This window comes from Tursiops truncatus, chromosome 5 (assembly GCF_011762595.2).
Source record: "Tursiops truncatus isolate mTurTru1 chromosome 5, mTurTru1.mat.Y, whole genome shotgun sequence".
Taxonomy (NCBI): Eukaryota; Metazoa; Chordata; class Mammalia; order Artiodactyla; family Delphinidae; genus Tursiops; species Tursiops truncatus.
Genome location: NC_047038.1, coordinates 71162236 through 71187331, shown reverse-complemented (window position 1 = coordinate 71187331; position 25096 = coordinate 71162236). Strand labels below are relative to the sequence as shown.

General features: G+C 35.7%; 1 protein-coding gene across 9 annotated transcripts in view; it reads left to right on the top strand.

Moving 5' to 3' along the window:
- FRYL (FRY like transcription coactivator) overlaps positions 1-25096 on the top strand; it is a 244672-nt gene that overhangs the window by 142847 nt on the left and 76729 nt on the right. For 6 of the 9 annotated variants that reach the window (XM_033856980.2, XM_033856979.2, XM_033856981.2 and 3 more), the window contains 13 exons: positions 1001-1045; positions 3496-3599; positions 3799-3907; positions 6200-6286; positions 8527-8698; positions 9201-9333; positions 11615-11722; positions 16189-16426; positions 17838-18023; positions 18286-18372; positions 19856-20124; positions 22969-23164; positions 23832-23956. In XM_033856980.2, coding sequence (XP_033712871.1) covers positions 1001-1045; positions 3496-3599; positions 3799-3907; positions 6200-6286; positions 8527-8698; positions 9201-9333; positions 11615-11722; positions 16189-16426; positions 17838-18023; positions 18286-18372; positions 19856-20124; positions 22969-23164; positions 23832-23956 — 1859 coding nt within the window. The remainder of the gene's footprint in view (positions 1-1000; positions 1046-3495; positions 3600-3798; positions 3908-6199; positions 6287-8526; positions 8699-9200; positions 9334-11614; positions 11723-16188; positions 16427-17837; positions 18024-18285; positions 18373-19855; positions 20125-22968; positions 23165-23831; positions 23957-25096) is intronic. The other 3 variants (XM_033856984.2, XM_033856983.2, XM_019928205.3) reach the window with 1 other exon arrangement.

Genomic DNA, 25096 nt, shown 5'->3' with positions numbered 1-25096 from the left:
TTATTAGACCTACTACTCCTTAAAATAGATTTTTATTAGTATTTATTATAGGCTAGATTCTCTAAGTAAAGTATCTCATTTAATTCTTACTATAACTGAGGCCGAAAGAAGATAAATAAGCAACCCAAGTTTAGGGAGCCAAAAAAGTGATAGAGATAGGATTTGCATCTAATCCATCCAGTTCAATAAAATTTGCTCTTTCTGGTCTACCATGTTACCTTTTAACGTACTATAAGGAATGTTGCTTTACTGAGTATTTAAAAAAATATTTTGGGTTATAATTCTGGGATAGTAAAAAGGCATTATTCCCTAGAGTCATAAGAATAAATATGATACATTTTCAAGGCACTTTAAGATACCGCACAATTTTTTAAAAATTACCATACTAGTTTCTGAAGTTGGTGACCATGAAAAATGGGCATTAGTCTGTAGGTCCATAAATAGCATGAGAGAACATCAGTTTATTTTCACCGAAAGTGTTAAATCTGCTGTTTTTGTCCCAAACATAATTTGGTAGTTTCCCATTCCCCTATCTTTATGTCAAATAAGGTCATTATGTGAAAAATGATTTTAAAGTTTCTAAAGAATAATTGAGAGAGAGAGAGAGAGAGAGAGAGAGAGAGAGAGAGAGAGAGAGAGAGAGGGGAGTAAGAGTAGATGCCATGTAAAAATAATTTAGATTTTTTTTCTACAGTGTATGCTTATTTTCTTTTAAAAATTGAAACTTATTTGAAATCAAATGCAGTACTTTTAGAGGAAAAATTAGATAGTTAAAAATTTATCTATTTTCTCTCAGTTTAAGTGTTGTAGATGTATCCCATGATGCCGAAATTATAGAATTTTTTTTTCTTCAGTGATTCTAGCCACTGTCTTGGACATTTCAAATTTCTTCTAAATAGAGACCTTGGTGAAGAGCTGTCTTGTTTTGTGCTTATTTTCATCTAACATGCATGTGCTGCATCTCATGTTTATGTTTGCTGTCTCACATTGCTTTATTTAGATGCCATCTAACAACAGTATCAGAAAACAAATAGAAACACTCCAGGTGAGTCGTGTTAATGTTACAAAGTAAAATATTGCTTTATCTCCTTTAAGTGTGGCTTTTTTCCCCCTTTACCTATGGCTGCGTTGCATGTCCAACGTATTTATTTAAGCCTGCTTCTCGTATTGTAAAAGAAGAGCAGCACACAGCGGGAACATTCTACCGAAAGTTTAATATTAATGTGGTCCCAAGAAGATGAATTTAAGAGAGAGAAGTGATACCGAATGTTGATTTTTAACCATAATCTTCAGTTTTAAAATATTCTGTTTAATTAAAATTAGCTGTTATAAATTATGCTTTTTATAACATTTTCCAATGAAATTCAGGAGACAGTAACTCAGATTTTGAATATGATTTTGATGCAACACTTTAAAACTACAATCCTACTGGTTTGAGTTTTAAACAAATCTTTTGTTGTTGTTGTTCACAGTAGGAAAAAAAGGAAGAAACATTAAAATGATTGCTGCCAAAGAGCATATTTGCCTGACATCAAAACTGTATTATTTAAAATAGATAAGTAATAAGAACCTGCTGTTAAAAAAAAAGAAAAAAGAATTTTAAAAAATTGTATTATACGTTAATATTACTGGATTTTATTAATGTAATCTGATTATTCAAATTAGACCAAAATTGTAACTAGGGAATTATGTATCTTTGTTTAAGGATCAGATCAGTTTAGGATGTTTTCATTATTCAGAGATATATAACAGTATTGCAGATACCGAATAAACAGTTATATAATTTTTATCACTTTTTATCTTTTCTGGAATTGTTCATTATAAAATAAGTCTGCTTTGTAAAACATAGTAGTCCATCTTGGAAAGTTGGAAAATCAAATTTTATTTCATGCCAGATACCTCAGCACATAAGATAAGATAATCCAAATATTTTATTAACAGTTTATATGAGAAGAATTTTTGTGTGGAATTGGACTTAAATATTTCTATTGTATAATTTATTATATGTTAATTTGTAGTATTCATATTTTGAAAGGATAATTTAACTATGTGAAGGTATTATTTGGAGTGTACATAAAACTAATTGAACTCATATTTTGACATTTGAGACCTTGCATTTAAGTGCTAGAAAAGAAAGTACTACAAAAAGCTTGGTTGTTATATTAGTAAGATATATTGTGTGTAACTTTATATGTTACTTTAGTTACATTAGTAACAAATTAATAGAAAACTACTTGGGGAGTGTATTTGAAATTTGGAATCGTGGATTTGTCAGTAGAAGGAGAGACTGACTTTGAGACTCTGACCAGCTGAATAGTTGATACTCCATTCTGAATTATATCAAATTTTCATATACATAGATGTGCAAAATTGTATTTTCTAGTGGTTGTCTTTTTTAAAAACATGTCCAGTGGTAATCTTGTTGCATTGCTTTTAATCATACATAGTAGATGTCAGTTATTCTGTAGTCTGAGAAAACATAGAATGGTAAATTACTTAGTATTTAAAAACTCCCTTTTGTCCATTGTTATATATAAAATAATTGTTTAACAATAAGAAATCTCTCAAACCAGGTTAAATAAATGCTAATTTATAGGACTAAATGCATCCTACAACTAATTAACAGATGCATAAAGAGTTTCTCCTACTAAAGGTGATTATTAGCTAATTTTCAAAATTTACAATTAAATCTCATTGCATGTCTCTTGTCATTTAAGAACTTCACTTTTTATAATAGCTAGTATGAAGAAAAGGTTTGCTGATCAAATTGTGATTGAAATGGATACTTTTCTGATTTTAAATAAGAATGTTCTAATTCTAAATTAAAGGTAAACACCTGACACTTACTGAGCATTTAACGTGTCAGGCAGTGTTCCAAGTGCTTTTCACGTAATAACTCCCTTAATCTGTGAGGTAGGTACCGTGTTATCTCCATTTTAGAGCTGAGGAAACTGTTTCACCAACTGATCCAAGGATGGGGTTTGGCCAGTCATTCCTAATTTCAGGGTCTATGCTCTTAACCCACCATTCTATATTCCTTCTTTTAAGTATAATCGCTCAATAATATTTTGCATTATTCCATAAGCGCAAATATCTATAACAACATTTGGTGTTCTAAATTTTAACTGTGTATGAGCTGCAATGAATTACAGCAAAGATGAGCAATCCTTTTATCATTATTTCAGTATTGTTGTGTGTCCCATTTACCATCAGGTAAGTTAAAGTGTGTATAATTTCAGAGTTCTTAGAGATACTAGTAGTATTTTGTTTTGAGAATATAGGGGATGGCTCAATTTCCTTATTTATGGTTGCTTTTGAGCTCTCTGTACTTACTGTATACTAAATATATACTTACATATTTAAACCTGTTTTAGATTGAATAAAGAAGGGAATGGAGAGGGCTTTTAGTTGTTGACAGAGAATATAATTGATCTTAAATTATTGCAAGTACTTTGATAAATAAGCTTATTTTTATTCTCTTTTGCTTCCAAACAGAATAAAGATCCTAAAATGTCTCGAGTTGCACTGGAATCTTTGTATAGATTGTTGTGGGTCTATGTAATTAGAATAAAATGTGAAAGCAACACTGTAACTCAAAGGTGAGTGCCTTTGTTTTAAAGCATATTTAAAGTAACATCTTGGTAAAAAATGCCACACTGATGAATTTTAGTTAACATTACAAATACCTTGAGGAGGAATATGAATTATCTTGACATATTATGAAGGATGCGAAGGATATTTTGCTAATGTTTTGTTGATTTCATTCTCTCATTATGACTAAATCTTTTTTCCCTACAGTCGTCTTATGAGCATAGTGTCAGCACTTTTCCCAAAAGGGTCACGTAGTGTGGTTCCTCGTGATACACCTCTCAATATATTTGTGAAGATTATTCAGTTCATTGCTCAGGTGAGTGCCTCACCTCATAATACCTATATACATGCAAATTGTAAGAGTAGGGGACAAAGTGAGAGAGTGGCATGGGCATATATACACTACCAAACGTAAAGTAGATAGCTAGTGGGAAGCAGCCGCATAGCACAGGAAGATCAGCTCGGTGCTTTGTGACCACCTAGAGGGGTGGGATAGGAAGGGTGGGAGGGAGGGAGGGAGACGCAAGAGGGAAGAGATATGGGAACATATGTATATGTATAACTGATTCGCTTTGTTATAAAGCAGAAACTAACACACCATTGTAAAGCAATTATACTCCAATAAAGATGTTAAAAAAAAAAAAAGTAACTTAGAGTCATAGAATTTGTTACACATCTAAAAGCATGATAACAAAACATTTATTAATACTGAATAGTGAAAAATAAAAGTATGCTTTAAAAAGTAAAAAATAAATGATGCTAATGATTTTTGTGTGTGTGCAAAATACATTTAGATGATTGATCTACACACTTGGAAAGGAGACTTAGAGGAGGAGACACTTAATTTAGGAAGAGTCAAGAAAATGTCTCATAATCCTCCTCTTGTCTATTTACTAATTAGTTCCTGAGTGTCTTGAAAGATTTTGGAACATTGTTTTCATAACCTGCATTAATCTATGTTCTCAGGTAGAGACACTAGAGTCCGTGGTAGCTTGTTGAATCCAAAGGGGTCTTTTAAGGAATAGAGGTCGTTCACAGAATCACTCATAGGACTGAAGAAACAGATTCTAGCCGAAATGGAAATCCAGAGGAAACTACACTATCGGGCTACCAAGGAAGCTGCTGCCTCTGCCACGGTCAAAAACCTGCCAAATTAGGAAGTGCCCCAAGTGCTTAAGAATCATGTTTCCACCACAGTCCCCACCAGTAAAATAGATTCCTTTCTCCCTGTCCTCCCCCACCTCCTCCCGTACCCCAGTTCCCAAGGGTTCCCGTGAGTATATCACTTGACGGGGTCTCAGTCACATCCTGAAGCCTGTTGTCCAGAGGCATCCTGGGAAATATCATTTTAGCTTTCTAGCCTCTGCAGTAAAGGAAGGTTTATTTGAAAAGGATTAAATGGGGGCTGAGTAAGCAAATCCATGGCTCTGGTCACATTCTCTTTTGGGACATCAGCCCCGGAGAAGCATAGGTAGGGTTACCTTCTCAATTTGGGAAAAACACTTTGGTTCCAGAATGTTCATTGAGTTCTCTTTGAACTAAAACTATGACAACGAAGATGACCCATAATGTAATTATTTTTGACAATGAAGAAATAAAGAATATTTAAATAAAACGAATACATTTCTATTTACGGGAGCACAGAATTAATGATAATTAGATAAGAATAAATGTGTCAGTAAGATGAATGAAAGCAGATTGTGCCTTAGATCTGTTGTTGAGAAAACTTTTGCTATTTGGTTGCATCCCTTCCCCGAGGGTCATACCCACTACCTTTGCTTAATCACCTCACACCAACACTCCTCCAGAACTATAGAGCTCCTCTCAAACATCAGTTACTCTTAGTTAACTTTTCTTTCCTGGGAGATTACCCTTCCTGGAGCCCTGTTTTTTTTGTCCCAGTATGAACTCCCTGCTCTCCAGGCCTGCCTCATTGCTATCGTCCTGGGACTTCCTTTTATCATTATTTTGGGAATTCCTTCACTTAGGTCTTGAATATGAGTTTGGCAAATGTGTGTTTAAAACTTCTATCCTGCTGGTTTGGCTATTAAACCAATCATTTGATAATTAAATCATGTATCTATAATCATATACTTTTAACATTAATTCATATGCATTTTTCTTTTGTCCAGCTAGATTCAGGAACTTCTTGTGGGTACAGACCTGTATTGTTGCCATTATTTGTATAATTCTTAACATGATACTTAACTTATACAGGCAGACCCTTGTTTTATTGCACTTTGCTTTATTGTGCTTTGCAGATATTGCCTTTTTTTTTTTTTTTTTTTTTTTTTTTTTACAAACTGAAGGTTTGTGGCGACTCTGTGTTGTTAGATGATGGTTAGTGTTTTTTAAGCAATAAAGTATTGTTTAGTTAAGGTTGTACATTGTTTTCTTAGGCATAATGCTATTGTACAGTTAATAGACTACAGTATAGGGTAAACATAACTTTTATATGCACTGGGAAACCAGAACATTTGTGTGACCTGCTTTATTCTGATTTTGCTTTATTGCGGTCTGGAACAAAACCCACATTATCTCCAAGGTATGCCCATAGCAGTAGAAAGTTATAAGGATTTATTGTTTTTTTGTTTTTTTTTTCCTCTAGGAACGTTTGGATTTTGCAATGAAAGAAATAATATTTGATCTTCTCAGTGTTGGAAAATCTACCAAAACTTTCACCATTAATCCAGAGGTAAAAAAATTATAATGTAGTAATTTACTATCCTATACAATTAAAAAAAAATTTTTTTTAAGCACAATTTCTGGAATCAGAACTCTTAGGCTCAAATCTCTAGTTAAAGACAAATTAAGATAAATGTTATTTCCTACTTCTTTGGCCTTGTTATTCCCTCGTAAACTCCTGTTCATCCTTTAGATATAAAATTTTCAGATTGTTTAAGAATATTTTTTGAAGTAATTGCTTATTGGAATTTAATGACACTGGAGAATGTAAAAAGACAAAATAAGTGTTATATTTTCTCTTCTTTCTTTTAAATTATTGTGCTGGTCCTCCTCATAATCAAATCCTAAGATATATATTTATGTAGTTAACAAATGAGCTCGAAAGTTATTGAAGCTTTTTATTTGTAGGATTTTTAAGATAGGTTAATAATTATTTCCAAATTTTTAAAGTGAGCAGAAAATACTTTTTATAGATGACATGCTTAACCTGGTTCTCAGCAACAAAAATCACATAATGAAAGACGTTTTCTTGATCATCTGTTTTCAAAAATATTCTCTTCATTGAACAAGTTTATTTCTGAAATTAATTTTTTTCCTCACTGAAACATTCATACTAAGAGTAGAAAAAATGTCAGTTGTGCCGTTTTGTTGTTGTTGTTTTTCTACAGGCTTATTTTATTAGGATTTTCTTCAATTTGTATTTTCTTTTCAGGAATCTTTTTAAGCTTGTGAGAGCTAGTTTAGTTAAAGCCAGATAAAATTATCTATTAATCCACTTAATCAAATCAAGCAAATTGCAAAACACTGAAAGAATGAATAAGTGAGGACACCTCTGTGAACCACAGTACATTGTGGAATTTTCCCACTCCCTTCAAGATGTCTTCTATGACTATGTGAAATGACCATCCGATATTAGACTAATATCACCAGTATTATGTCATATGTAAAGAGGGGTAAATCTTAAAACCTTGATCTTATTTAGATAAAAAATATATAAACGAAAGTTTTATTTTCTCCCTGTATTCCAATGAACCATCCAGTGAACACCCACTGGGATGTATATACCCATTTTAGAGACCACTGGTGTAGGTCATAACTAATGACAGCTTGGGCTGAGATGGTGTGGTGTGGATAGAGAGAAGATCATTTACTGAGAAAAGAAACACTGAGAAGATACTGAGTTTGGCGGGGAAGAGGGCATTTGGTTTGAACATGGCAAATCTGAGGCATCTTTCTGACATCCAAGTAGAAGTGTCAAATTGGTCTGAGGGTCCAAGTTCAGAGGGAGAAGTAAGGCTTAAAATTAGCAGGTGCTCTGGTATGGGTGGTAATTGAAGCCATGTAAATACATGAAATTACTTTGGGAGAGAACACATAATGATAGGAAAAGGCAGCCTAGGAGCTTGCCTTGAAGCAGTCTAACATTTAATATTCAGATAAAGGAGGGTAAATTTGGAATGTGGACAGAGACACAGTATGTATGACACAGTCAGCAGTGGTACAGATGTATCCAAGGAAGGGAGGGTTTCAGGGAATAAGGAATATTTGACAGTGTCCCATGCTGCTGAAAAGTCCAATAGGATGCAGGAAAAATGTCCACTGGTTTGAACAGTATTGTCACTGATGAGTGAGAGGGAAGTATTATGGGGAGAACTCATTGCATTAAGATAGTTGAGTATAGTTAACAGGAGTCAGAATATTCAGTTAAAAGGGAAGTGTTGAAGATGCAAGAAAGAGAAGGGATAATTGATAGTGTAATTTCCTGATAATGCAAGAGCAGATGGGATTCTAATAACTAGGAATACCAGCACTCCTCAACTGTAACAGGAGCAAAATAGAGGAAGAAGAGGTGCAGATATAAGTAGATCAGTGTGTTTTGTAGTGAGAGATTGAGGAAAGTTGATGTTTTTTTTCTGACTATGAAGTGGGTGACAGATCATCTGCTTATAGAGGGGAGAGTATGGTATCAGGGTGTAGGAGAGTTGAGGAAGGGATGGAAGAGGTTTGAAATAAGCTAGAAAATAAGAGAGCCAGTTGACCTCATAAGTGAATGGCTGGCACTTGGGAATTTGGTATTAAAGCAAACTGCAGTGCCTGGGCTAGTTAAAAATGTGGGACAGAAAGGTTTGTGTTTCTTCTGTCCTTCTTCCTCCCATCCCCCAGTGTTATTTGACAAGATATTTTTAGCATGAAAAAAAAGGAATTTTCTGACACTCTGACTTCTTTATTTTGAAACTTTTTTCTCTGAAGAGAATGAACATAGGCCTCAGAGTCTTCCTTGTAATAGCGGACAGTTTGCAGCAGAAAGATGGTGAGCCGCCAATGCCAACAACAGGAGTTATTCTTCCCTCAGGAAACACTCTGCGTGTAAAGAAAATTTTTCTCAATAAAACCTTGACAGATGAAGAGGCAAAAGTCATAGGTTAGTGTTAACTGGAATAAGTAAATAATACAGTTTAATATTCTTTTGTGAAAGGTTATGATCAAATCTAAAATGTATATTATTGCCTGTGTAAATGTATACATACGTGTATATATTTGCCTATGAAAGTATATATTTGCCTAGTTATTCCAGTGTACAGAGTGATTCAAAAATGACTACTTTTTTTTATAATATCCATAAGTTGTTATGTTAAAAGTCTTGTTAAATATTTTCTCACATGATACTATTCACTGCATTTTGTCCTTCCTTCAAATTAATTTCAGTTGTGTGCATAATTTTTCACATTTTCTCCAATATACTGAAGCAAATTATCAGGGAGAATAGTATGTCAAAGTCAGAACTCCTTCCTTTGTAACAAAAATAAGCTAATGTAATTTAAAGGTTGTGATGGGCTTTTATTTTTTTACAGAAAATAACTGTAACTATTCTTTATCTAATTTTTGACATTTTATAACTGTGAAGTTCCCCCCCGCCCCTCCAGGAATGTCTGTTTACTACCCTCAAGTGAGAAAAGCGTTAGACAGCATTCTCAGACATTTGGACAAAGAAGTTGGGAGACCAATGTGTATGACCAGTGTGCAGATGTCTAATAAGGAGCCTGAAGATATGATTACGTATGTAGTCAATTATTTCTCTTCATTGCTATTTCAGTTTTCGTAAGTAAAGTGGGTCGATTCTTGCTTGTTTCCTTCCTTGTTTCCTTCCTTTCTCTTCTGGATTTCGCCCCTATTGCCATCTGCGGCAGTTTTTAATACAGCGATTCCTCCCACAGGCTCAGTTTTACTCTTTAAAGTGCTGTCAAACCAGTACAGATAGCAAAAGTCATCCTGGATCCGTCCAGTTTGTTGTCAGTGTTGAGGCCTTATACTTATTCTGTGAGTGAGAGATAAATGCTAGTGACCGCAGATGTGTGTGGACATGGTTGGTTTATTAAGTCAAACAAATGCTCTTATTTCCAGAGCCTTGTTCAACAAAAAAAGAAAACCTGAAAATCTCCTGGGAACTGAGGGTACAGAGGAGAATAATGTATGAGTGGCTTTTTGTGTGAGAAACTGTACCTCATCTCACCCCCATCCCACTGCTGGCACTGCTTGTCAACCCATGTTTTTTTCCCTTATTGTTAGGGACTTCCTCCTCAGGAAGATATATTTTATGGCAATAACTTCTTTTACTTGCTAGGAAATATCTACATATTCTTTGTAAGTGGACTTTTTTTAAGGTGTTAATATCTGCATTGTACATCTTAGATAACCAAATTGGATATTGGCTCTCTCAATTAATGCATAGTTACTATATACTAGAAAATGTTAACATCTCTGAGAGTTTCTCTAATGTGAAGTTTTTTTTCCTGCATTACTTTCTCTGGGAAGTCTTCATCCTTTTTGTCACACTTTCCTCATTTCTGCCTGTAAATTTGCCCTCACTGAGTTCCTCTGGCTGTGTATGTAGCGTCTTCAATGACGGCAGTGTCAGCATTCCCCGGTCAGCTAGTTCTTCTGTAACTCCATTAATGTTTGATTGATATTGGGTTGACCAAAAAGTTCGTTTGGGTTTTTCCGTAAGATGTTACAGAAAAACCCAAACAAGCTTTTTGGCCAACCCAATATTTCACTTCCAGTATTCACTTTTCTTTTCTTCACTGTACTTTAATCTTTGTTGGCCAGTTTCCTCTTTTGATTATCCATTGTTGTCAAATGCCACCTGAGTTTACCCCTGGAGGCAAGGAATCAGCACAACTACATAATTTGCCATGTATGTGTGAACCGAATAACAGATGTGCAGTGACCAGTCACGACAGACTTTGAAAAAATTAATGTGATTAAATCACTGGTTATGATCACATCTGTTTTTTACATCCTGATTTGTGCACTGAGGAGCTAACAGGGAAGCTTGGCTACGCAATTACTTATAGTTGATGGTAACGGAAAATTGAACCACATTGTTGGAGACTGGTATTATTTAACTAAATTGTGGTAACTGAAATTCATGCGTGTTGGAACCAAGCTGAGAAAACTCACTGTATATAAAATCACTAAAAGTAAGTAGTAGGTCCATTGCCATGATAATGGATACTGAGCCAAAAACTCTGAAAACATCCAAATTCTTGTCTATATAAGAATTATTTTATTGGGCCAATTGAAGGATAATTTGGGTAAAATAAATTAACAGCTTCCCCTTGAAATGTAGACCAAAATAAAAACCAGTATCTAAAAGGTTAGATATTTAAAATAAATAAAATCATTGAATAACTAGGGGAAAATACAGAAGAATTAAATTGTATCAAGCCTCTGGAGGAACCAGGATTTTCAAAACTTCACATATTTTATTATATAAAAATTTTAAATATGTTTGTGTGTGTGTACGTTCTGAAGTAAAATAAAAAGACAAGAAAAAACAACAACAGTAGTATATGAGAATGTCTGTTTTCTAAAACCCTTGTTAGTATATGATATTAAGAGAAAGAAAAAATTTTGTTGATTTTATAGACCCCCCCAAATAACGAATATTTGGTTACTTAATGTCAATTTTATTATTTTAATAATTAAATATTATCAAAGGTTAAATATTACGTATTTAATTCTATTTGAAACAATTATAAATAATTTACTTAAATAATACTTATTATTTAAACATAATAGTTGCTATACTTGTTTTTAATTACTGAAAACCTTTTTTGCTGGCTACCTATGTTTTTTTCCTGAATTATCCATATATTCTTTTCTGCATTTATAAACTGATAATTATTTACTGGATTTGTATATGCTCTTTTTATAATAAATACATTAAACTTTTGGAGGTGGGCTCATTTTCTGTAATAATTTTTCCAAGTTTGCTTTCATTGTCTGGTGTATGTAAGATTCTTCTTATTAAGTCCTCTTGTGATCTGTTTTTCAGGGGGGAAAGAAAACCCAAAATTGATTTGTTTAGAACTTGTATTGCTGCTATTCCAAGGTTGATTCCTGACGGTATGAGCAGAACTGACCTCATTGAATTGTTAGCAAGGTAAATGAGAATTACTGTTTGTGAGGTTACCTTTTATCTCTTTAAATCTCTTTAAATTTCTAATGCACCCCTGTTACTATTATCACTAAAAAAGTAGTGATAAAGACATTTTTAATCCTTTATTTGATAACCTTCTAAACTCCCATTTTGTCTTTTACGTTTTGTTAACACTTTCTCCTCATTCATTTGTTGTTGTTGTTGATGAAATTTAATCTTAAGATGTATTTAATGACTTTAATTTCATGGCAGAGAGGTCAAAGCCTTTCTTTCCCCAGGGAATGAGAGCAACGAATGACCTGATATCCTAAATGTGAAATCCTAAAAGTATCTTTTTTTTAACATCTTTATTAGAGTATAATTACTTTACAATGTTTTGTTAGTTTCTGCTGTATAACAAAGTGAATCAGCTATACGTATACCTATATCCCCATATCCCCTCCCTCTTGCGTCTCCCTCCCACCTTCCCTATCCCGCCCCTCTAGGTGGTCACAAAGCACCGAGCTGATCTCCCTGTGCTATGAGGCTGCTTCCCACTAGCTATCTATTTTACGTTTGGTAGTGTCTATATGTCCATGCCACTCTCTCACTTCGTCCCAGCTTACCCTTCCCCCTCCCCGCGTCCTCAAGTCCATTCTCTACGTCTGTGTCTTTATTCCTGTCCTGCCCCTAGGTTCTTCAGAACCTTTTTTTTTTTTTTAGATTCCATATATATGTATTAGCATACGGTATTTATTTTTCTCTTTCTGACTTACTTCACTCTGTATGACAGACTCTAAGTCCATCCACCTCACTACAAGTAACTCAATTTCGTTTCTTTTTATGGCTGAGTAATATTCCATTGTATATATGTGCCACATCTTCTTTATCCATTCATCTGTTGATGGACACCTAGGTTGCTTCCATGTCCTGGCTATTGGAAATAGTGCTGCAATGAACATTGGGGTGCATGTGTCTTTTTGAATTAAGGTTTTCTCTGGGTATGTGCCCAGTAGTGGGATTGCTGGGTCGTATGGTAGTTCTTTTTTTACTTCTTTAAGGAACCTCCATACTGTTCTCCATAGTGGCTGTATCAATATACATTCCTACCAGCAGTCCTCACTCATTTTTTAACTGTTAAGGTTCTTCTGGATTCCCCTACAAATCCTATTTTTAAATTCCTTGCCTTTACATCTAGTACTGTTTCTTAGGACTTGTATACCATGTTGTCTCTTAACATACGGGCATTATCAGTGTATGATGGCCCCACTGGGCAATTAGTGTGTTAACTCCTACAGTCATTTCTTTAGCATCTAGGGTGATAACCAGGTCTCATTTTCACTTTTTCCTCTTATTGCAGAGGCCATAGCATTCAAGTTTTTATCTCTTTCTTCTACTAGGCTCTGTAAATGAGTAAATAACATGACATCCAAACTTAAATACCAGCTCCCAAAAGTAATTCTAAGTTGAGGTGATGGCCATTTGAAAAACCCCTTTGTTGACATAGTTAGGGATTCTCTTTAGATAAGGGGTCAGCAAACTTTTTTTCTTAAAGGACCAGATAGTAAATATTTTAAGATTTGCAAGTCACGTGGTGTCTGTCACAGTTACTCACCTTTGCCACTGTAGTGCAGAAGCAGCCACCTGTGAAGGCTCCTGGCTGGATTTGGCCCTTGAGCCATAGTTTGCTGGCCCCAGCCTAAAGGGAAAACCAAGTGCAAAGACTATCAGGGCAGTGATACTTGATCACATTGAAAGATGTTTACTGCTCGCTGGGCACTTATCACTAAGTCTTAAGTTAAATTCACAATGAATAAACAGTTAATAGACCACTCCAGCAACCTTGTCTACCTCCTTGAAAACACCTAGCATTTCACACACCCGCGCACTACCTATCCTCAGCGGTTGCGGGTTGCACTCAGGCCTTGAATGGTATTGGTCTCTTAGGATTACGAGGAGAAGAAAGGGGTTACTTTTTTTTTTTTTTTTTTTTTTTTTTTTTTTGCCGTACGCGGGCCTCTCACTGTTGTGGCCTCTCCCGTTGCGGAGCACAGGCTCCGGACGCACAGGCCCAGCGACCGTGGCCCACGGGCCCAGCCGCTCCACGGCATGTGAGATCTTCCCGGACCAGGGCACGAGCCCATGTCCCCCGCATCGGCAGGCGGACTCTCAACCACTGCGCCACGAGGGAAGACCAGAAAGGGGTTACTTTGAAACTTTGCACCATGAGATAAATTCATCCCTTCCCACTCTTGTCTCTTAATTCTTGCTGTAAATTAGATTGCAGAGTTATGAAGTTCTTGTCAGTGTTAGGGAGGGAAAATAAGTTTTAATTATTTATAATGCTATTCCTTGGGAAAGCAGTAAAAACTCTCATCCAATTCCACTCTTACTCCTCCCGCCTCAGTTTAACTCACCTACATCTTTGTGGACGGCAGTCCATATCCCCCACCTAAATGAAATTGCATCTCCAGGGGGCAGGGATAGAGGAGCCTTGTAGAGGAGCAAATACCTCGACAGTGATTGACAGTTTGCTTTGCTATTTATAATACTTTGCTTCTTTCCCCTGTGGTATTCACTTACCAGTTAGTTTATTTTGGCAGAAAGAAAGATTCTAGGGTCTGCTTACTTTGTCCCCAACTCCTATCATTTGGAATTGTGATGTCTAAATCTTATTTACTTAGAAATAAAGTAAGCAAACAAACAAAGCAAAGATACACTGTAAATTTGCATACCTGTCTGCTGTCTCTAGGGAAGGTCAATTTGTTCTCCTGCCTTAAATTATTCAGGCACCATTCTCTTCATGGCTATACCCTGAGTCACACAGATAGGTGTAAATTCGTGGATGTAAGGGATGTTAAAATGACCTTTAAAGCCAGCAGCACAGAGTCAGTCACTCCCCTAGCCCACAGTATTGCCTTTGGTGCCACTGTCAGAGACAGAACACTGGGCTAGAGACCCTTGATCTGACCCCATGGGGTACTTCCAGTGCGCTGCTCTAACTGCTGCTGCTTCGTGGCTCACTTCTAGGTCTCTGTAGCTGTAATACATTTTCTCCTCAGTCTCATGGTCAGTTGAATGTTGGCTTAGTGAAGACCAGAACTGAGCTCAGCAGGGTGAAGACTGTGGTATCTCCTCTCACGTAAATCACGCAGCTCTCTACCTCTGTCATGGAGGATAACTCCATCTTTCCAGCTGCCCAAGCATGTAACTGTGGCATACTTTCTTTTTTTTTTTTCATAAATTTATTTATTTATTTATTTTTGGCTGTGTTGGGTCTTCGTTTCTGTGTGAGGGCTTTCTCCAGTTGCAGAGAGCGGGGGCCATTCTTCATCGCCATGCGCAGGCCTCTCACTGTCATGGCCTCTCTTGTTGCAGACCACAGGCTCCAGACGCGCAGGCTCAGCAGTTGTGGCTCACGGGCCTAGTTGCTCCGCGGCATGTGGGATCTTCCCAGACCAGGGCTCGAACCCGTGTCCCCTGCATTGGCAGGCAGATTCTCAACCACTGCGCCACCAGGGAAGCCCTGTGGCATACTTTTTAATACACCTGCTTTTCTTTATTCATTCAGGCTGTTTCTAACTCTGATGCATGTGTCTTGATGGTCAATCCTGAAAATAATACTCCACAGCCCCAAACGGAAACTCATATTCATATAGCATTATATATTGGTAGCTTCACTGCTGCAGCCATGTTTTATGATTTTCTTGTTTATCATTCTCTTCTTTAAGGTCCATTAAAATCCTTTAACTAATATTAATTCATGTCCTCATATTGTATTGATGTCTTTAAAAGGTAATTATATGTAGCCTCTCCTATAATTTATTTAGACCTAAACTCTTGAAGACCTTATGGGTTCGTTTGATACTCTTTTTTTTCATTTTCTTTCTAGGCATACCCCATTTATGAAGTTACTCCTAAATTTATTCTCATTCTCACTGTCAAGAATTATTTCTGTTAAACTGATTCCATCTTGATTTGTTGTATTTCTTTCTTCACAATCAGCCATCTTATGTTTAACTGTAACCTCAGCAGCATGAAAGGAATGATAGAGATAACTCATGTCCTTTCCAGTAAAGGACTAAATAAATATGAGCTAGCGCTAAGGTATTATATGATTGGACGTAATTTTTGATTGATTATAGGATAACATATGGCATTTTAAGGATTAAAGAATTTTTTTATGTAATTCTGATTTGTCAATCTGTGTTTTCTAAAGTCCAGCATTTGAATTATGATCAAACTTATTATTCTGAATTATAGTACAAGTACCAACTAATATTAGTAGATTGACATGTGAATTTAAATAAATGAATATAGTTTAGCATAAGGATGAATATAGCACAAAAAGTGAACATTGGTTCCTATCTTCTTACTTCTTATGAACCAATTGAAAGGATATATTTTTTAAATTCTTAGTTTTACATTTTAGATGATAAAACTCTTCGGAAGGTCTTTGAGGTTTGCTAATGGAATTTTGTTCTTGGTAGGCTCACAGTTCATATGGATGAAGAACTACGTGCTCTGGCTTTCAATACTCTGCAGGCACTAATGCTTGATTTTCCAGATTGGCGGGAGGATGTTCTTTCAGGATTTGTTTATTTTATTGTTCGTGAAGTGACTGATGTCCATCCCACGCTTCTTGATAATGCCGTAAAGATGTTGGTGCAATTAATAAATCAGTGGAAACAAGCAACCCAAATGCATAACAAAAACCAGGACTCACAGGTACCAAACTCTTTTGTAGTGTCTCTTTGTATGTGGTCAGTGGTAGATGACCAATGATGATGTTAAAACATATTGACTTTCTCAAAAACCAAAAGTTTTATTAGTTTTACTTCCTTTCAAAGTGTTTGTAATCCCTTAAGCAGAACTTTCCTATAGTTTATCTATTAAATACAAAACATTTGCATGTCCAACGTTTCCAACTTTCTTTCTTTGGTAATAATTATTTTTAGTTTTTATTTTTATTTATTTATTTAAAATTTTATTTATTTATTGGCCGCATTGGGTCTTTGTTGCTGCACGTGGGCTTTTCTCTCTAGTTGCGGCGAGTGGGGGCTACTCTTCGTTGCGGTGCATGGGCTTCTCATTGCGATGGCTTCTCACGTTGAGGAGCATGGGCTCTAGGTGTGTGGGCTTCAGTAGTTGTGACACACAGGCTCAGTCCTTATGGCTCACGGGCTCTAGGGCACATGGGCTTCAGTAGTTGTGGCACGTGGGCTCAATAGTTGTGGCTTGCAGGCTCTAGGGCACGTGGGCTTCAGTGGTTGTGGCATGTGGGCTCAGTAGTTGTGGCTCGCAGGCTCTAGAGTGCAGGCTCAGTAGTTGTGGCGAATGGGCTTTGTTGCTCTGTGGCATGTGAGATCTTCCTGGACCAGGGCTCAAACCCGTGTCCCCTGCATTGGCAGATGGATTCTTAATCACTGAGCCACCAGGGAAGTCCCGGTAATAATTATTTTTAAATGAACATAGAAATTAGAGGCAATTCTAGCTCACATTTAGGTTGTTTCCAATATATTTAAAGCTGATATAATAAAAAATTTTGGTAGCCTTTCAGCTGAGTTATTTGATTGTTTTATCAAAGGCACCAGTCCCCATTTCACATTACAGTATGTGTGCTTCTTAACCATAAAAATTGCTCAAATTATTGATTTGTGATAATGTGTTAAGTCATAGAATCCTGGAATATTAGAGCTGGATCATCTAAGCCAACCCAGCTTCTCAACCTTTAAAGAGCCTACAAATCACAGGGGCCTGAGAATCTCTCTTTTTAACGAGCTCCTAGGTGATGCCACGTTGCTGGTCCACACTTTGAGTACAAAGGATACCATCCAATCCCCTCACTTTCCATATGGAAATGTTAGGCCAGTAGTGACTTTAAGTGTCAGCTCTAAGGCATTTACAAAGTAGCCAGAGAGTGATAGAACTTAGGTACAGAATTCCTGTTTAGACTGCCAATTAAATGCTTTTTTCACTATGTGACTATGACATTTTTATAAATTAAATGTTATTTAAATTTCTTGAGCTGAGACAGACCTATAGCCATCATTTTTATGATTTGCTTTACTCTTTAGTAATTGTTTTACTAGAATGTCTATACATACATATATTTTTTAACTTCTGTTTATTTTTCAAGCATGGTATGGTTAATGGAGCTTCTCATCCCCCTCCTCTGGAAAGGAGCCCGTGTTCCAATGTATTCCATGTGGTCGAAGGGTTTGCACTTGTCACTCTCTGTAGCAGTCGACCTGCCACTAGGAGATTAGCTGTCAGTGTCCTTAGAGAAATACGGGCTTTATTTGCACTTTTGGAAATACCTAAGGTAAGATTTAGACATCTCATCCAGCTACCTAATGAAAGTACTTAAAAACTCCTTTTGTCCATCCTTATTCCATTTCTGTTTTTACCGACAGGGATAATTTACTTTATAACAAGATCTTTTTGACAGGGTCTAAGCTCACCCACCTGCCCTCGATTCCATTTGTAACAAATAGGGCTAAAGTGAGTTTTAATGTTTACCTAGGTTTGACGGCTTTTCTGAAACATTCCTAAACTTTTTTAGACATGTGATGTCTTTTTTATAGGGTGATGATGAATTAGCCATAGATGTGATGGACAGGCTGAGCCCATCCATTCTTGAGAGCTTCATCCATCTCACTGGGGCCGATCAGGTAACTTTAATGATTTTGTGCTATTCAATCGTGTGTTGGAACTTAAGACATACGTACATACATGAGTTTCTTTTACAAATGTCATGCATTAGAAAGTATTTTTGAAAATGGTAAAGGGCTTTAAAAATAAAAAATACTTTTAAAAAAGTGGCATACACACACACAAAGTGGCACTAGTTTATGCTATGGTCAGTACTCTTCCCACAGAAATAAAAATATTTCATCTTTGTAAAATTCCAACCATTCCAATCTTAAAAATTTCTCTTAAATCTGAGAATCTGCTGTCGACTACTGTTTGCTATTTATTACGGTATATAATATTCTTGATCTATATATGTTGGTTAAAAGGCTATGGAGAAAATTTTTGTTGAAATTCGAAGCAAAAAATTGCGCTCTGCACCTTCAGTAACTGTATTTGTTGGCTTTGCCACGTAAATTTAAGTGCATAGAGTAAATATAAAGTATTTTATGCCTGAGTCATATGTAATTTGACTCATTAAGATGAAGAAAAACACTTTGTCAACACATACATAAGAAAGCTGATGCGAACTTTCTTAGTTTGGCTTGGGGGAAGAAAAGATCATATATCAAGATTTCAAAACTGATATAAGGATAACCATCACACTTTACTACTTGAAATTATTTTCTTCCCGTTTTGGAATACCTGGACAAGAGGTTTCTGTGCTTTCCACATAACACTTGGCTCTCATACCTAACGAGTTATATGTAACCAAGAGAAATATTAATAAATTTTATAAACCTAAGAGATGGTTATAAATATGTGCAATTTAAAGCATTCTGTTTTAGATTATTAACCATGAATTGAGAAATGGATGGCTGTCTCTAGTGCCTAAAACAATGCCTGACTCGAAGCGGGTACTTATGAATATCTGTTGAATGATCGAGTGAATTGGGCCTCTGTTCAGTTTAAGACTCCGGTTTTTGTTGTTGTTTTGTTGTCATTGTTGTTGTTTGAATCATAAGTAATTTGCTCTTAAGGTAAGTCTTTATCTCTTCAGTATAAGAGCTTTGAATATTATTGAGCAAATATTTGAGAATATGTACCTCTGGAGAGGAGCCCATTTCCCCGTCTGTTCCACTTATGCATATATAGGACACATCAGCGTGAAAGTTAATGGTTCATTTTTGAGTTCTCTAGCAGCTTCAGTATGCCCGTGAAAGCTGCATAGTCATACATGAATTACATAAGTAGTGGTTCTTAAACTTTTTGGTTTATGGATCTTTTTTGAGACTAACACAAACTATGGAATCTCTCTCCAGAAAATTGCATGTACACATGTGCACAAAACAGCTTATATGCAGTTTCAGGAATTCTCTGCTTATATTACCCCTGTTTAAGAACCTCTGTTCTAGAAACTAGCAATAGGCCACTTATAGTTAAAAGCAATTTATATGGCAAAACTTTGAAAGTTGTTGAAATATACAATAATCAATTGGTTTTGTTTTTTTTTTCTCTGCATAGACTACTTTGCTGTATTGCCCTAGCTCAATAGATTTACAGACATTAGCAGAATGGAACTCTTCTCCTATTAGCCACCAGTTTGATGTGATTAGTCCATCGCACATATGGATATTTGCACATGTGACCCAAGGCCAAGATCCATGGATTATAAGTCTCTCCAGTTTTTTAAAGCAAGAAAACCTTCCAAAACACTGCCCTACAGCTGTGAGCTATGCTTGGATGTTTGCGTACACAAGACTTCAGTTGTTATCCCCACAAGTTGATATAAAGTAAGTTGTTTTTCTAGTGCAAGTTTTAAAATGTATAGACTGTCAGCCTTCATAAGGTATGCATTTGAAAAGTTCTACAAATTGGAAATCCCATAAATAACATGCCATAACATACTGGTATGTGAAGAAGGGAGATGAAAGTTGTAAAGGATCCAGTCTCATTATCCTTTCATTCTTTTCGTATAATTTGGTCTCACCAATTTGTAATCGTTCATTTACTTAATAACACACTGCTTGGTACGTAGTTTGTGTCCAGTGAATGAAAGAATTAATGAGGAAATCATCCAAAAATGAATATGGATGTGAGTATAGATAAGTTTGTAGATAAAGGGTGAGAAGTGAAGGGAAACCGAGTTCAGTGACCTTACTTTTCCTGACAGCATTGTAAGGAAGGCCGTCCACTGTTAGGGATTCGTGATAATGACATTGGTTTTAGTTCTGAGGATAATGGTAAAGAGTTGGAGTAACTGGTGATGTGATGGAGAGTTGACCAAGGCTTTATAACTGCAGGTTAGTCTTGCTCTTAAATTTTAAAGAGAATTTATTTGAGTTTGGGTTCCTGATTTCACCTTATCCAACATGCCATTGATCAGATTGCACGGCATGAGTCCTCCTGTCATAACTTGACCATATAAACCCAACACCTGGATAAACTTAACACCTTCAGCTCATATTAAAGCCTGCACAGGGCTTCCCTGGTGGCGCAGTGGTTGAGAGTCCGCCTGCCGATGCAGGGGACACAGGTTCGTGCCCTGGTCTGGGAAGATCCCACATGCCGCGGAGTGGCTGGGCCCATGAGTCATGGCAGCTGAGCCTGCGCGTTCGGAGCCTGTGCTCCGCAACGGGAGAGGCCACAGCAGTGAGAGGCCCGCGTATCGCAAAAAAAAAAAAAAAGCCTGCACAAACCTGGCTCCTCCAGTCTGTACTTTCTCCCTTACTTTCTATCAGTGCTATCCATGTACTTTATGTTGGAGCCAAAATAAACCTCTCAGAGTTCACTGAATGTGGTCTGCAGTGTCTATTCCGTGAGTTTTTGTTCACATGAACCTAGAATGCCTTTTGTTTTCTTTATGCCCTGCCCATATCTGACGCATCGCAAATTCCACCTTATTTTTAAAGCCTTCTCTTATATCTCCAACCCAGAGTAATTATTTCTTCTTTTGCATTTGTGTGTATCTATATATACATATATATATATAAACATATATACACACGCATATATTCTTTGTTTTTGTTTTTAGTTTATATATATATATATATACACATACATGTTAGTTATATATCTATGTAGATTCTCAGGTATTGTGTATTGGATGCTGGTTTTTTAAAGAAGATTGACACATGCCACCTTGTGTAACATTTATGAACTTATTTAGTCTCCTTTAATTACCATATTTTAAATTATAAGCGCTTCTCCTACCACCATTCCCTATATCCCCTTTCTGCTCTATTCTTCTTCATCAAACTTAGTGCCATCTGACATTGTTTTATTTCTCTATTATATATCTCCCCTAGCACACATGATGTCAGTGATTTTCATTTTTTTTAGCAGGTTTCTGTTTTTGTTTTTTTTACTGCTGTCACAGTGCTCTGAACATTTTTAAAATACTGAGAAACGACGAATCAGTGAAACGATATGTATTATTTATCAATAGATTATAAATCTATTGAAGGTGAGGAATAAAACTTAGTATTTTCCCTGTCTTTGTTTTGCTCTCAGTCCTTAATCCCAACAGAATTTTTGGTATTTGGAAAGATTTATGGAATTGTTCCAGAATATCTTATTGGTCTAATATCTCAAAACAGAAATTTGATAGAAGCCTTAAAAATGTAGATATTCTAGGGGAGGGGGAAGGGTAAGCTGGGACAAAGTGAGAGAGTGGCATGGACATATATACACTACCAAATGTAAAACCGATAGCTCGTAGGAAGCAGCTGCATAGCACAGAGAGATCAGCTCGGTGCTTTGTGACCACCTGGAGGGGTGGGATAAGGAGGGTGGGAGGGAGGGAGATGCAAGAGGGAAGAGATATGGGGATATAAGTATATGTATAACTGATTCACTTTGTTATAAAGCAGAAACTAACATACCATTGTAAAGCAGTTATACTCCAATAAAGATGTTTAAAAAAATGTAGATATTCTTTGACTCTGCTATTCCATTTTCAGGAACTTACTCAAGAAAATAATAAATCATTTATTATAATTAAGCATATAGCCAAATGTATAGTGTTGTGTATAATAGGGAAAAATTACTATTAGCTAAAATATCTGACTGAAAGTATGGCTGTATCAATCATGATAATCTCTATGATATATGGTCATCAAAAATGATGTCATGGAAGTATATTAATTTACATGGAAGATGTTTAAATATATATGTTAAGTATAAAAAAGCATGTACAAAACAAATGAAACAGTATTCAATTTTTATTAAATGAAAGAGATGTATTTACGCCTTTATTTTAATGTATATGAGTTGAAGATACGTAGAAGACTTACAGTGCTTATTTTGGCATAGGAGTAAAGGTGATTTTCATTTTGTTTTCACTTTTTTTCCCTACATGGAGCATGTATAACAAGTTATAAAATGTGACCTGATAAAATATTAACTGTACTCACAGAAGTAATAGATTAGGTTAAAATGATCCTATAATGTGTTTTGTTTTTCAGTCTAATATTTTATTCATTATATCTTATTCCGCCAAGATTCAGTGGTAGTAATAAAAACTGTATGCTAACCATCTCCCCTAAATTGATAGAAATTTAGCTTTAGTTTTAAAAAAAAACTTTTCAAAACATGTATTATTTATGTCTTCCTGTTTTTCTTCTTCTTTTTTTCAGTAGCCCCATCAATGCTAAGAAAGTAAATACTACCACGAGCAGTGACTCATACATGGGCCTGTGGAGAAACTACCTGCTTCTTTGCTGCAGTGCGGCGACTTCCACGGCATCTTCAACATCTGCGGGTTCCGTGAGGTGCTCTCCTCCTGAGACGCTGGCGTCCACCCCTGATAGTGGCTACAGCATTGATTCTAAAGTAAGTTTTCTGCACCTGCCACTGAATCCAAATGGAAGCATAAAAATAATGTTTTAAAATTTCTTTTTCAGGACAATAAAATAACTTGGTTGAAAAGTGCATTAGTTACTTGGACTAATACTGAAAATAGTTCAAGAAATCCTATTACTATTTTTATGGGTTCTTAGTTGGAATCAATAATGCGTAAAGTTTTTCTTTTAGAATTTCCCTGGATTATGTAGGGGTACAAATAACTTGAAAAGAATAGTGACATAGTCTTCATGATATGACACTAAATATTATCAGGTAGTTGGAGGAAATTGACAAAACTTAACACCTGGGTGTCTAACTTTAACACTGATGACTCTTTTAGAAGTAATTTTTTTACTCATTTTTACAGATCGAGAGAAATAGGCCGATGGATAAACAGCCTATTATATGATGATGAGTGTCTGTAAGGAATTAAGAGACCTGCAAACCCCACTTCCATTAACGAACTTGTAGCGAGCCATTGGATAAATCATTTAACTTTTTTAGATTATGTACACCACAAGTGAATTTTGAAACGACTTTCATTCTAAAATGTCACCTATCCATTGTCCTTGACCAAATACTGTTGAAATGTCAAATTATTTAGTTGGATGTACTATCATTAGTGGCTGCGATAAATATAATATTTTTTTTCCAGATTATTGGCATCCCATCCCCTTCATCTTTGTTTAAGCACATAGTTCCAATGATGCGCTCTGAGAGCATGGAAATCACAGAATCCCTTGTTCTAGGTCTTGGCAGGACCAACCCAGGAGCTTTTAGGTAATTATCTTTGCATGTTTTCTCTACGCCCTAAAATAGCAAATGTGGCTCCTTGGAGAGAAGGTGAGGTAGAGTACTTATTATCAGGATAGTTGCATATCAGTCCTGACTTTTACTAGCTAATTAGCCATTTAACATTTAACAGGTTATTTACTTTATCTGAGCCTTTATTTCCTCATTTTGATTGAGTAAATAACACCATATTTTCTTCAAAGAATGGTTATGGAAATCAAATATATATTACACATAAATACGTTCTAGAAATTATAAAATGCCATGTAAAGTTGTAATATTTTCCTACCTGATTTATTTACACAGTGATTCTGTTAGTTTGTAATCTTGATCTGTTGCCTAAAACTGTAGTTTTTTTCCCCTTCTTGTTCAAGAGAATGACTATCTTAAAAGAAGTATTTATGTACATATTTTATATTATTCTTGGTGTTTTTGATAGTCATAAAGCAAATTCTTCATTTTTGCCTGAGTTTCTGTTTTGTTACTGCCTGATGGATCCTGACTTTATTCTTTTGAGGTTGTCCTCCATTGATATGGGGTGACGTTTGATGTTTTGTCTCCAAGATAACATGTACAACAGAGAATAGGTTAATAAATTGTAATATGTCTGTAGGTGTGGGGATAGCATTCATTATAAATGAAGTGTTGGAAGATAATTTTATGACAAGTAAACACACGATCGTGCTAATAGAAAAAGTGAGATACAAAAATGATCTCAGTTTCTTAAACAAATCCCCATAAATAGAAACAATTCTGAGGCAGATACTTTAAATGTCTGCAGCAGTTTCTATAGATGATGAAATCGTGGATGGATTTTATTTTCTTCTTATTTTTTTGTATTTTCCCAATTTTCTACAACGAGTTACATTTGCAATTTAAAATCAGAATGTAAGCAAAACAACAAAAAGATTATTTTCATGAAGTTCATACCCTTTGACCCATTAATCTCCTTTGTAAGGATTAATCCTACGGAGATAATCAGAAATGAAATCAAAGATTAATGTACAAAGATGTTCACTGGACAGTATTTATCTAAAAAGTTAGATAAAATTTAATGAAACAGTAATAACTGAAAATGGTTAGGAAAATTATCAGTACTAGAGCATTACGAATTAATTAATGGCATGT